This window comes from Pempheris klunzingeri, chromosome 3, assembly GCF_042242105.1.
Source record: "Pempheris klunzingeri isolate RE-2024b chromosome 3, fPemKlu1.hap1, whole genome shotgun sequence".
NCBI classification, from domain to species: Eukaryota; Metazoa; Chordata; class Actinopteri; order Acropomatiformes; family Pempheridae; genus Pempheris; species Pempheris klunzingeri.
This window is the reverse complement of record NC_092014.1, coordinates 5,140,311-5,154,329: the sequence shown is the minus strand read 5'-3', so window position 1 is coordinate 5,154,329 and position 14,019 is coordinate 5,140,311. Positions and strand designations below refer to the sequence as shown.

Genomic DNA, 14,019 nt, shown 5'->3' with positions numbered 1-14,019 from the left:
TACAGGTATTTTGGGAGGATGAGGCAACGAGTGAGTATCGTCAACTTCTCCTGTGATGTAATTAAGATTGATACGTGTACATATGTGAATGTGAAATATATGAACGTTTTTGTCTCAATTTCTTTGCAACAAATACTTTCATACTATATTTGCAACCGTTGTCAGTAACATTTATTAGAAATGGTACTTTTGGAAGCATGTCTCCACAAATGCAGTTTTCAGTCTTCAGAGATCTGATAACAAACCATGACGCTCAAATGTGTAAATATTTTTACAGATTATTGATCACAAAGTTATTTCACCTGCTTCCCATGTGAGAAATGTGGAGCAGGGTGTTGATTCTGCCTCAGTAGTAAAGGCGCAGTGATCTAGCTAATGTGTCCAGATAAATGCCTGTCAGAGAAAAGTGGCATGACCACTTCCTGTACTACAGATAGACTCAGCCTTAGGCACCAGAGAAACACTCATCTACCTCAAGCCTTTTTAGTGTTTAGAAGCCACATGTTAAAGGAGAACAAAAAATATACTGTGAGGACGTATGGGAAAAAAACAGCCACCGGCCTGTTCTTCATGTATTTGTCACTTCGTATTAAGTCACAATTCTCCCCTGGGACGCAGCACAAGTCCTGTTTGTGAAGACTGACCGCTTGAGTGTGAGCACAGTTGGAAAACCCCGGTCTGAAGCGAATGTTCCCAATGACCTTTCATAAAAGCTTCTGTTCAGATGCTGCACGCAGTGAAGTGGGTGGCTGATCACATCAAACGGTCACACAGTTGGGAGTGTGAGTGTCTAAGAAAGTTCTTGTGTTGGAACAGTAGTGAACCAGAGCAGATCATGACATTACTGACTCACACTGCCACCTACTGTTAACTTGTAGCACTGCAACAGAAGTGTTAAAATGAATTTAAGTTTAAAAAACACATTTTCAGTGCTTTAATATTTCATTTAATATCTGTAGCTTTGCTGCCACACACACACACACACACACACACACACACACACACACACACAGATATACTCTGGTACAATAAATCATACTGAGAACAAACAACTCTGACGGTTACAAATTCACATTCTCTACCTTTTGTATTTCTGGCTTCGATCTTGAAGTATCCTCCCAATGCATTTGACAGAAGTGGATGTTTAGATGCATTTCAGAAGTTTTAGCATCCAGTGAACCTTAGGATTTAAAAGTCTTTTTTTGTTTTTGCTTCTTAAAACCCGTCCAACTTTACTGTTGTGTGGTGACTGCACACTAAAATGTAGATGCTTGTCATAGCAGTGCCCCATTTAGAGAAGAGAATGAGTGAATAGGGAGCTCAGCAACATTTCAACCGTGCCTTGGAAAAACCCCAAGTGCAGCTGAAATGTGAGCAGCACAATCAAATCCTCTGAGTTCAGTTTGTAGTCATCCTGTCTTCTCCTTATTTTTTAAGTTGACCTTTATTTCTTGTCTGCCATTTTTCTGGCTCATCTTACGTGGTTTTATTTAGTGGATGGTTACTGCCTGCAGAGCATTTTGTGGCTCAGTTCAGGGAGGAGAATTATCCCACAATAGGCCTCTGTAGTCGCCATCTTGTTCCTCTTCCAGCAGTTCTTGAGTTTCTCAGCTCAGCACCTGTCTGTGGTGGCGGGCCAGTGGGTGTGTGGGTGGACCTGGCGTCTAAGTGGCCTGTTTGCCAACCGCAGCTTCAACAATGTGTGACTGTGTCAACACAAATACCACTCTGCCTCTTTCTTCCCACTCCTTGCTTAAACCCCAAAGCAGGAAGAGACAGCGTGGAGCCCCAGTCAGTGGATGCTTTTTTCTTTCCGACACCATATTTACTGTGGTTTTCCACCTGGAGAGGGAAGAAAGCAAATTAAAAGGTTGACATTTGACTACAGCTGGTTTTCATGGAGAAACCTTCTTTCAGGAATCTCATTTTCGTGGAGAAACACCAAAACACCAAATCCTGGTATTTTAAGGTGTGTTTCTGGTCTAAAAAAGTCACTTAGCAAAGATCTGAAGACGGTTTAAGCAGGTTTTAACATGTAAATGTATGTGACAATGCAGAAAATAAACTCCCTGTCATGATATTAATCATGTGGGAGTGGGAGCTACAGAGCACTTTGGTCAATATGTCATTTTTAAATGTGCTTCATAAATAAATTGATTTGACTTGACTTGAGATGTACTAGCATAGATGGCTCACTTATTGTGCCACAGTTTTGCTGAATGCAATGTTTATGCTTTCAACATATGAGTGTGCAGGGAAGAAGTCAGAGTTTCTGTGACTGAAGCTCCTACCTGCGGCCTTAGTGTCAGCTAAACAATTTCTTTAGTTTAGAGATGAAGCCTCCCTCTTCCTTCTGCTGCTTGTCTTGTCCCTCCTCTGTGCTGGTCGACTTTGCACCAGAACCTGACGTGCTGCTGCCCCCTCCTGGACACAAACACACACTGCATCAGCTAAACTACCGACCCTGCCAAATTGCACAGGGACAGCCTGACTATCTGTTATGTCTGTTATTATGTGTCTTTCTGCATACTAGGGTGGAGTGGTGCTTTGACTGAATGGTGGAGTTGAACTCTTAACCCTGACCTGCAGAGGGATCGACACCGCTGACCGTCCCCTGAACGTCCTTCTCATCCTCAGCGTAACTCAGCAACAGAGAGCGCTGCCTACGAGTCAACTTCCTGCAGGAACAAGGGACCAGGAACACCACTCAATCAGGTCTGATCGCAGTGTTAGGACATCAGAATCAGAAATAGATGTATTACCAAGGAAGGTTTTCACACACAAGGAAGGTTAGATATCCTCTAAAGACCCAACAATTCATCTATATAAAAGATATTTATACATTTCTAAAGATATATTGTTTCCTCATTGTTTCATCATCCCGATGTTTTTCTTATTTATGAGAGTCTCGGCTACATGAAAGTAAGATTTTGGAAGTTAATTTTAAGCCTTTCAAAATCCACATAACTCACGCCCACTGTGGGAGACAGTGGGATTCACTTCCTCTCATTCTCAAACATTTCCATACTTAAGGAAACAGAGCAGCTAGTGAGGCAGAGAAGACTTAAACAGGGAACGTGTAAATTATAAAAATAAAAAGGGACAATGCAAAGTTTAAAGTGAAGATAATTCTAAAAATAGCTATTTATTGCCATGATTTACCAAAATAAGTGCAACTGTCATATCGATACAGAACAGCAAGGCTTACTGACACGAATGTGTGGGTCTTACTTTGGCACTTTGATCTTGATGTGAATGTAGTGATCGCCCTTGCTGTAGCTGTTCATCTTCCGAATGCCTTTCTCCTGCAGCCGGATCACCTGATCAGTCTGGCAACTGGGAGGAATCTGAAAGCACAGCTGACTTTAAAAACAAAGACAGACAACAGAAATTCCTTCTAATGAAACTCTACTCTGAAATATATTTGGAGACAAAGAAGGTGTCTACTGAGGAAACTGTGATTTTAACTTAACTTTGGTACTAGTGAGGTACTTGATTCAACTTACTTGGGTGATTTATACCTCGCAAAGTACTTTTCAATAAATAGAAAGAATCATCATTATATCTCAGAGGGGCAAACTGGGCAGTAGTGCTGTATATTGTCTACACGGGGCAGTCCTCCGCCTCACTCACCACTATACTGATGGTTTCATAGAGGCCCTGTGCTGTGGCTGTGCCCCCCAGGATGGCCTGAGCTATGGAGATGGACACATCTGAGTGGATGTTTAGTCCACTGCGCCTGAAGACTGGGCTCCTCTGGACCTGATAGATAGAACACATCAAACTCCAGCGCGTTGCTGTAAATTCAAGAACTCCTTAAAACACTTTGCAAAGAACTAAACTCACCCTGAATGTAAGGAGGATTTCTCTGTTCCCTACTGGCATGCGCACTGTCTGACCATCTTCCACTCCTGTGAGAAAACAGCACAAGAATTATTTCTTCCACGATTCATTTGTCATAATATATTTGACATATTTTCAAAATCCAAGTAAACAGCTAAAGTACGTTTACAAAGAGATTAAATATGAAATGAGTCACTTTTATCTCTCATTTGTGAGAAGTCAGTGGTGGAAACCTACCAGCAGGCACTGGTACAGTGACCGTCTGCCTCTTCTTGGTCTGGCCTGATCCTCGGCACACCACACAGGGCGTGATGATGATCGATCCCTTCCCGCCACAGCGCCGACAGGTGCTGCGCATCATGAAAGGACCCGTGTTGACTGCCTCCTGCAGGGGGTGACACAGATATGCTGTATAGTGGCTGGAAAACCGGAGCCTCCGGCACTTGTAGGTAGCTTCAAGCTAAAGCTGTACACTAGGCTGCTGCCTCCTGTCGGTCTGAACCTCACCATGCCAGTGCCGTTGCAGTAGTGACATTGAGACACCTTAGTGCCCGGCTCGCTGCCCTTTCCATCACACCTCCAGCAGGTGTCTTCAATGTTCAAACTAAGCTGCTTATTCACGCCCTTTGCTGCCTCTGAAAATGTAAGCTCCATCACAAACTGTGGAAAGACAGAAGACACAGAGATTAAATCACTGACATTCACATCTCAATCACTGGTTACAGTTAATGTATCTTTAACTGATGCCTCATTGAAATGATAAAGCGAAGTTTCAATAGCAACATTTAAAACCCTTCATATAACATATGAATATTGAACATTAAATATCAAATGATGTTGATGCTGCAGTGATGGGAGTACTGACCTCAGGCCTTTGTTCAAACATGCTGTGGATGTCGCCGAAGTTCATTCCGCCAGTGAACTCTCCAAAGATCTTCCTGAAGAGCTCCTCGGGGTCTATACTGGTTCCCCCGGCCCTGTAGTACTGCTGCTGGCCTGCTCCTGCACGGTTTGGGTCAAAGCCAGAGGCTCCATATGTGTCATACTGCTTCCTCTTCACCTCGTCACTGAGCACCTTCACACAGGAACAACAGAGCAGCGAACTGCACTTTTACACAACTGGAGCCGCAACTAAATTATCTGTGACACTTTTATGTAATCCTTTCTTACCTCATAGGCCTCGGCCAGCTTGGCAAATTTCTCTTTGGCGTCTGGGTCATCTGGGTTGGTGTCCGGGTGGTACTTTTTTGCCAACTGGAGACAGAAAAAAATTAGGAGGAAGGATGAGGGCAGAGGACGAGAAAGCATCAGATTTAAACTTCTTTCTAAAAAGTAGTGTGACGCAGCAAAGTGTCTCTCTGACCTGGTAGTACGCCTTCTTGATGTCCTTCTGTGAGGCAGTGCGGGAGACACCCAAGACTTCATAGAAGTCCTGCTTGTTTCCCAACTTGGCGCTGGTGTGAAAAGAGTGGCATCTGATACCTGAAGGGGAAAGGATCCGAAAAGGATTGAATCAGGAAGTACCAGAATACATTTGGGTGCTGGCGAGACATCTGCAATGTTTAACAATGATCATCTATTGAAAGCTCATAACAGGCCAGCAAGAAAACATATTGACAGTTTCTGTGTCATTAGAAACTGTAGATTTTAATCAATGTAGCACTGAAAACACTGCACTAATGTATTCACAGCACGCCACAACGGCTTTTAGCACAACTGAATACTACTCCCTTTAACACAAAAGTCCTCAAAAGCACTTATTTGGTTGTAAAGAATAGCTCACTTCACCACTGCACACTTATATGCTACATAAAAGTAAGAGTGCGTCACATTCATGGCACTATCCCGTTCAGAAAACCCCACACTGTAAAGCACACATTAAATACTGACGCACCACCAGGCGCAGATACAGCTTCATCCTATTGAATATCACTGAACCTTTATACTGTCTACATACAATTATCCTACTACCATTTACACCCATATTTATGTGCCCCGTCTGTCTAGATCCTGCTCTTACATGTCCATAAAAATAACCAATTTGAATTTAGCATAATGCATTACTGCACAATCTGTGTGCATTGGAATGACTTCCTTTTATCATTATACTACACACCTGTCTACCACAGTATAATGAACTTATGTCTTCATGTCTTGGTCATTTTCACTTTTTGCTTTTTAGAAATATTACACGAGCACAGTTGGAGACAGTCTGAGAATTAAGAGCTTCATTACCAATGATCATTGCAGTTGTTGTGCACGTGACAGAGAAAGAGCTCGTAACCCCAGAAGCACATTAATAAAGACAACAAGTAAATATCAGTGTGATCATACAGCTATTTGTTGTTAAGCTGAGCAGCCGTGTGTAGTAACAAGGTCAGTGTGTCTGTGTACAGTAAATAATGTAATTATACTGCAGTGATATAACAGTTACATCATGCCAGAGGTGGACTGTCCCCTACCTGGACCGTGTATGTGAGCCTTCAGCTCCCTGTGCAGTCTGTCACAGAGCCTGGAGGACGGTGCTCTGGATGTTTAAACAGTCTGTTGGTGCTACTGATGTAACAGCCTCCCGGTGTGTTATGCTAACAGTTAGCCTCCTCACCTGTCAGTCCTCTCAATGTCACGACATTTCCGTGAGTCCTGGAGCTCAGGCTGGCCGCTATCCCTCCCCGGTGCGTCTGCAGTATCGTCGGCGAACACACGCCTGCGTGTCTGGCGTAGACATCCAGGAAAACACCGCTACGACGGCCAGAAGACACTGATGCTGATAACCAGCGTGTAGTGAGCCGGGCAGCGGAGGACGCCATTTTTAGCGTCACTACCGGTGTCAGCGGGTCGGCGGCGTTCTGCGCATGTGCGGGTTCTTGTCTATACTGTACCATAGAGTGTGAGACCTAAGACCTTTATTAGTCACATACACAGTTATACACATTATAATGAGTGCCTGTTTGAGTAGAAACACAAAGAGAAATATTTATCCATATAAATTTAGATACAAAAACAACCTGCAGTATTTGTGAGTCGGTTGCGTTTGGAGAATGATTTCAGTGACATGTTATTAGATATAAGAGACTTAAAAGCTGTTGCACTGCAGCCTTAAATATAGATTTTTTTAAAAAAATAGATCCATATGCATGCTTCATGGAGACAGTGGATGGCGCCATTAAGCTGTGAATGACACGCACTGGAGTTTATTGCACTTACTACCTGGATCAAACTCTGAAACTGACACGTGTTAGTTCTCATGAACCATGATGATGAAATGATAATGAAAATAATAAGAATAATGATAACATATTCCAGGGATCACTTGTCTCCCGGCACAGCAGCAGTCAGATTTTAATCTAACAATCTGAAAACTGTTCTGGGACATTGACTGTGGCGTCCCAGAGTGAGGGTTCAAAGGTCACTGAAAGGGTGGTGGGGAAAGGGCAATGTCCCTCAAGTTAGTGATTGAAAATGTCCTCATAAACTGACGGGCTGTAACTTTTTCTACTAGTGTGCTTGATCACATTGGATTTCAACTCATGCTCAAAGGTAGAAGTTAAGGCTGTGACCCAACAAAGGCAAATGTATAGGCTTTAATGAACAAACATGAAGTAACAAAAAGCTTCACGTGAAAAAATCAAATGAGTTGTGACAGACATGACAGGATGACGGTATGAGAGACAAACAGCGTGGAACAATCAAGACTCTCATGTCTCCAGTTATGTCAGGATTTTTTTTTTTTTTTTTGTACAAGGCGGACATGTTGAATGGATGTCAGTGTGTGTGACCTGATGAAAGAGACGCTCTCGCTCCCCTTCACTTTCCCCTCCCTCTTCCCCGCCATCTTTCGCTCATTCCCCGCCGTCTCCAAGGCGACCTGCAAAACAGCATCCCAGCTGTGTGTGCCTGTGTGGAATGCATTACTAGAGGACGCTGACATTTGCCACTCAGTAAATGTAAATATCCCTGTGAGCAGCGATTCTCATCTCAATAGAGATGCTCTGACTTCCAACGTCAACACAGACTGGTTTAATATTCACATATGTAAAGATGTGTGCTGACAAGCCAAACACGCTAAGTGACGGGTTCATGTTCACACATTTTGGAAGTTTGACTCATCATATGTGGCTGAACTGTTCGAGCCGTCGCTTCTTATCCTCCAGTCATTCTTTGCTTTTTAATCCCTCCAGCTATGGAGATCGAGGGTCTGGGGTCAAGTCACCAGATCAGTCGGAGGTGGGGCAGGCGTGTCAATCTTCACTCAGCTACTTATTCTCCTATCCCCCCCCCTACCTCTGCACACACACACACACACACACACACACACACACACACACACACACACACACACAAAACCCCATCATGCTGTCATAAAGTGCTGGGTTCAAAGCAGCAGCACTCATCGTGAGCCAGTGGTTGTAATTAGTGTGTTGGGGTTATGAACGATGGTAATGGAGCTCCATATATCAGCGTCACTGTCACTACTTCACACCACAGGCCAAAACACAACATGACTGACCCAGATTGCTCCTGCGCAGCTCAAACTAATGCACAACTGTGAAGAAAAAGTTGTGCCTTTTTGCAGCACATGCCAAAATCTAACGCCAACTGTGCTGATTATCATCAATATTGCATTTTTGTTATACTGTGCCCACCATTGGCTGGTAGGTTTGGATTAACTTTTAGTAACCGTACGGTTTAACTGGACACAGGTGTTTGTTTGTCGTTCTGAATGAATGCGCCAGTATTAAACTCTAAAGACAGCAAGAGCGGGGCTAAGCTAAAGAGCTCTGAGCTAAAGTTATTTGTGTAACCAAAAAAACAAATGAATGAATCCTGTACATTGCATTGCATCGCTGTACATGCTGCACCTGACACTGAATGTTTTGGACGCAACAATCCTGTAATTTCTCTTCATGTTTCAGGGTTTAAAATTAACAAATATTACAATACTGACAAATGTTGGCTTTGGCGTTAAAGGGGCATTCCACACATGTTTACAGTTTATTGGTCATGTGTAGTGATACTCACCGTGCAACAGCTGTAAATTGTGACTCTGCAGCTTCTTTATCAAGTCTGACAAAATAACTCAAATGATGTCATCAGGATTATTATAAAGAGAAACTGGATAAGTAAAGATGCATGCTTGGCAAACACAGTGTGATAGTTTATTTCATATCTAACTTTGTTCTACTGTAAATAAATTTTTCCCTCTCTGTTGTGATTTCTAATGTAATTCTCATGGATTTCTTTGAAACACTTTGAATTTCCTGTGTATCTGAGAGGTGCTAAACATATAAACCTGCCCTGTGCCTTGGTGTTATTATTATACTCTGTGATTTTATAGGAGCTTTATAGCAACTGTGTATATATCGTGTGTCAGTAGTCAATAGAGTGCATACATTTGTTCTATATGTGTTGTCTTGTATCATCGTTGTCTATTTTAATGTGTATTTACTGTAAAACAAATAAAATAAAAATGCAAATTAAACAAGTTGAAGACTGCTGATGCTCCCTCATGGCGGGAATCATGAGGCTGCCCCCCTGTGATGTCCCATCCTCTCCCCCACGGCCAGTGACATTTTCCTGTCCCGAGTAAACATCAGAGATGCAGGAAAGGGGAACACGTGAAGAGATTTTCACACACAGGAAGTCATTTTTTTTCACCTGATCATGGCGACAAAGTGATCTCACAGCCGTTGGAGACTAAATGTCTCACATTCGTTTTTCAGGAACACGCAGCTGCTGATATGGCTGGAGGGCAGGGTGTGTATCAGCAGCAATACACAGAGAGCAGAAGTCAAACCATGTCCAGCATGACACTCAACACTCCCCTCTGTTGTGGAGATGATGCGGCTGTTATGGTTACAGACTGTGCTACTGAATTACTGAATGGTCTCACAGTGTCTCTCTGTGTTTGTGTGTGTGTCTACTCCCCCACAGTCAAAAAAAAAAAAAAGAGCCTGCTTCACTACTTAAGGCGACGTTGTCAGAGTTTTTGTTCTTTAAGAGAGAAAACAGCATTATAGTTTGTCACTTTTCAACTCACTCTCTGTCCATGTGATTTTGTTCACATCAGTGCAGCACCACATTGTTTCTGATTTAGTTTATAACAATTCTCCGTTTGTGTCCTCTTCTTTTTACTTCTACGCTTTGCCCTTTCTTCCTGTAAAAACTTTATGTTCAGTGTATTATTCAGACGTTTGCTCTGTCACCGTGACCTCCTGGTTCTCCACTGTGTGGGTGGAGGATCACGTCTTATCTCTTTATATCATTGTTGATTATACTGATTATTTCCCTCTGTGTCATTACGTGCCTGTAATCTTCTGTGAGCTGACTTGTTGTTTGGTAATTGTTCGATCCTCCCAACTGCATGTAGGTGGTCTCCTCCTTCATTAGATAATTTGTTCACTAATATGAGCCCTGTTCCCTCTGGGAGTACTTGGATTACACTGCCCTGTCCCAGCCCTCTGTCTTCCTTTTAATCACATCATTTTCATCCGGCTGCCTAAGCCAAGCATAAAATGCCAATCAACCAGCGATGACCTCATGTGTTGAATCATAACATAAAGTCGAACGACGTGTGGAACCCAAGCGTGCGAAAGCAAACACGCTGTGAAAAATTGGGGCTTACATGCATGGCTCGGAGCTGATGTTTTGTCCTCCGTCAGTATGGTTGCTATGAGTGATGGAGTGGTTCTGATTTTTTCTGGAACAACAGCTAATGATGGTGTTGTTAGCCACGTCCAGGCCAAGGATTTGTGCTTGCAGCCCGACGCCTGCCATCCCTGCTTTTCACTCAGGATTGAAAGCCTTGAGTTTGCAGGACAATGGCTGTTGGGTCAGTTCAGATCAGTACCGGTTAAGTCTTGTGTCTTTGCTGAAGCCAGTCTTTTAACAATCACCTGTGGTTAAAATATCGAATCTACATGTACCATGTGGTTTTGTAAGTCAGTGTCTCAGGTACCGTCTGAGGTGATCTACTTGGCAAAAGTCTTTCTACCAACCAGTCATTTTGAATCCAAAATATGTGCAAAAAAAAAAAAAAGATAGGACAGTGGTTTAGAAATAATGGAGCCTTTACAACAAAAGGGGGGAAACTGTAAGTAAATAACAGGTCAGTTAACAGCTACGTCCAAACCTGCCACTGTATGTTTGACTGTAATGACTGTAACAACACTGCTCCAAACATTTTCATATATCTTGCCTCAGTTATTCAGAGACACCTGGTGAGTAAAGCATGGTGTACAGAAGAAGAGTTGTGCGGCATGTTTTAATGTTGATGGTCACACTGTCTACATGCTGCAGTGTGAGTGCTGACTTAAATGAAGACTTATCACTTTTTTAAATTAGCAGATATAATATTTTCGTTACATGTCTTTAAAACCGCAGAAGGAAACTCTTTGCCTTTAGGCTGTAAAAGATTCCACCCTGGTTGGTTTGGCAGGTTTCCAGTACACCACGTGTTGTTTTAACACTCAGTTACCTGGACGGATCTGCGATGAACTTTGGGATAACAGCATCACCGCTTCACTACGTGGAAAACAGTGAAAGCAGGCTGGTGTCTTTTATGGCATCTAGTTTAGATTAAACCAGTGTGGAGATCAGATTTTCCCATGTGCTTTGAACAGGTCGTCTCTACGCCGCGTTAACTTTGCTGACTCTTTTATGCCCATTGTTAAAGTTGAACAAACTGTGTAGTGTAGCTGCTTCATTGAGACTGGTATAAAAACAAAAAAAAAAAGAAAATAGATTATATAACCAGTGTGGCTACTCGTCTGCTCCTTCTCCAGCATATTCCCTGAGTGCAGCAGAGAGAAAGGCAGTCTTTGTGTGGTTATATTAAGTCACTAATCTGCAGAGTCAACACACAGAGGGTTTCTCTGCCCCTGCGGTTCTGTGGCAGCGGTCCTGCATGGGTGATGGCTGCCATGGGGCTGCTCGTAAATGTCTTTGTGGTTAGCTCTAATTCTCTTCTTCCCAAGCCCAAGCCTAAGTGCGTGTGTCTATGTGTTCTGTGTGTAATTGATGGATATCTGCTGCTTCAAATGAGAGGGTCTCTCCACTGGTGGGACTTTGGGGGTTTTGGCCCACAGCAAATTATTGCCACCAATACACTGAAGCAGTAATGCGTTTTCACTGAAAACAGCTGCAGGCCAAAAAGACGCTGATGAGAGTGGTGAGAATGAAGAAAACAGTGAAGTTTCTGGCTGGAAAACCAAAACAATGAGCTGAAAGATGCTATAAAGCTGTGTAGAGCTGAGGGAAACATGCCCATTCTGTGTGAGCTCATCAACACAAGTTTCACCTTTCACTCTTAATCTATTGTTAGTATCAAGATTTTGATAATAGTCACTTTAAATATACTTTATCTGCAATAATCATGTTCTTAGAAAGCAAGTATTTAAAAAACATTGGCGTTTGAAGATGCTATTGTTCTTCTCACTATCTTTTCCCTTAGATAAAAATAGCTCATAGACTAAAATGAATGAAAACCTTTGTAATGGTTTTATGGAAAATCATTATCTTTCTACTGAAACTCCAGCCCAACTCCCTCCTTCCTTGTTTCTGTTTTTATCCCTTTATCACTCTACCAAGGCTTATCCTTCTCTCAATCTCATCCCTAAAGCCCTTTAAATGGTGCTGTGACGTCTTGCGGTTGATTGTTCAAAGCATTTGCCAGTTGGGCTTCCAGTTTGAGGAGAATTTTTGTGGTCTGCCAATTGGTGGTTTCCACAGGGAAAACATTTTCATATTAACTGATAAAACCTCTCAATAAGTGGAACACACTGTATTTTTCTATATGTTGTGTGCGTGTGTGCTGCCTGTCTGTGCATGTTCATGCGTAAAGGAGATGTATGGCATATGAAACCATGTGCAGATCTGGAAGAGGCCACCCACTCAGAAATTGTGGACTGGGCCGTTCCCAGGACTCTTACCCAGGCCAAACTTATCCCAGCCAATTTGGACGGCTCCGTCCTGATCCTGGGAACATGCTGTACCTGCACTAATGAACACTAATGTACTTTTTCAAGCTGTTTTCATAAGGACTCCCAATGGTAGTTAGTTGTGGACTTCATCAAATACTTTTAAAATGCTACGTTCAGAAAAATCACATTGGCACCATGTTTGTTTTTTAGCACCAGCTTGCTTCATATTCATGCAGTTTCACATCATGGAGCTGCAGCACAGTCGCTCAGCGTGGCCCTGCTGGTGTTGCTGTCTATCTTTCTGTTATAATATCTAGATAAAACAAAAGGGCACATTACAGTGACAGATGTGCAGTAGAAACCCTCCACTAGCTGACATTTTGGCAACACTGAGCCTTCTTCAGAGCAAAAGTGGTTGTAAAACGTTTTAAAAGGCTTCCAAAACAATTGGATGAACTTTTTTACAATCAATACTGTCGTCCGTTTACCCAATTTAAAAAAATGCAGATTCTGAGTTGGAGACACCTCTTCCCCTTTGGAAACCTTAAGAATCAAACAAAATCAAGCACCATTCTCACACCAAACAACACAATGTCAGCTTTGTAAAGGCCTGAGGCGAGGATACATTTGGGCGTTACAGTTTCATCCTGTGTTGTAGTGTGGCTGATTCAGCATCTGGCATGCCTATGACCACAAACCGCCCTCAAGCTACATTCTGTCATCCCACATGGAGATTTTAAAGCTTTATTATATGATTCTTTCATTTTATGTCTTGCTTTATTGTGGTGGTCTTATTTGTCTCATTTTTAGATGATTCCCAACATCTAACAATGAATGTTTCTTGTTCTCTGGTAAGAGTTCTCTACAATAAGTATTGTGCACGGTAGCAGGTTATACTGTGATCTTGTGTGGACGTGGTTGTTAATAGTGTGCTGCATGAAGTCAAAGTGTTGACCCGCTTCCTCCTGAGTCACTGCAGCCGTTGCTGTTGTCGAGGGTCAGTTACTACTGCCCTCTCTAATTTGTAAAACAGTGCATGTGTGTGTGCCGCTCCCATACTTCTGACCATCCATTTCCCAGGAAGTCCCTATCTGCCCCATCAGTGCTCCAACAAAGAGTCCTGCTGGTTGTTCACACCAAAGGCCCTGCTGCGGCCTGGGGCTTTGTGGTGCTTCATCACCCCAACTCGGTCCAGCCCGTCGTTTCTGACCTCCCCTCCCCTGAGGTGATACTTGAACCGTGCCGAGCAGCGGCC

General features: G+C 42.9%; 1 protein-coding gene across 3 annotated transcripts; it reads right to left on the bottom strand.

Annotated features, from left to right (window-relative positions):
- Positions 1-974: 974 nt before the first annotated feature.
- Positions 975-6,653, bottom strand: LOC139198619 (dnaJ homolog subfamily A member 3, mitochondrial-like). Of its 3 annotated transcripts, none has more exons than XM_070827517.1 (12): positions 6,449-6,653; positions 5,207-5,325; positions 5,014-5,097; positions 4,709-4,918; positions 4,351-4,503; positions 4,081-4,228; positions 3,847-3,911; positions 3,634-3,762; positions 3,232-3,347; positions 2,584-2,678; positions 2,292-2,424; positions 975-1,842 (listed from the first exon to the last, which is right to left on the bottom strand). In XM_070827517.1, the coding sequence occupies exons 1-11, from the start codon at positions 6,651-6,653 to the stop codon at positions 2,306-2,308; spliced, it is 1,443 nt and encodes a 480-aa protein (XP_070683618.1). In that variant the 3' UTR covers positions 975-1,842; positions 2,292-2,305. The 3 variants fall into 3 exon arrangements, with proteins under 3 accessions (XP_070683618.1, XP_070683619.1, XP_070683620.1); XM_070827518.1 differs by having other exon boundaries at positions 2,292-2,421; XM_070827519.1 differs by lacking the exon at positions 2,292-2,424.
- Positions 6,654-14,019: the final 7,366 nt, after the last annotated feature.

Coding starts and splice junctions, on each gene's coding strand:
- LOC139198619 (XM_070827517.1), bottom strand. CDS start 6,653: ATGGCGTCCTCCGCTGCCCGGCTCACTACACGCTGGTTATCAGCATCA. Junction 5,098..5,206: donor TCAAGAAGGCGTACTACCAG/GTCAGAGAGACA, acceptor TTCTGTCTCCAG/TTGGCAAAAAAGTACCACCC. Junction 4,504..4,708: donor TGTTTGAACAAAGGCCTGAG/GTCAGTACTCCC, acceptor GTCTTTCCACAG/TTTGTGATGGAGCTTACATT.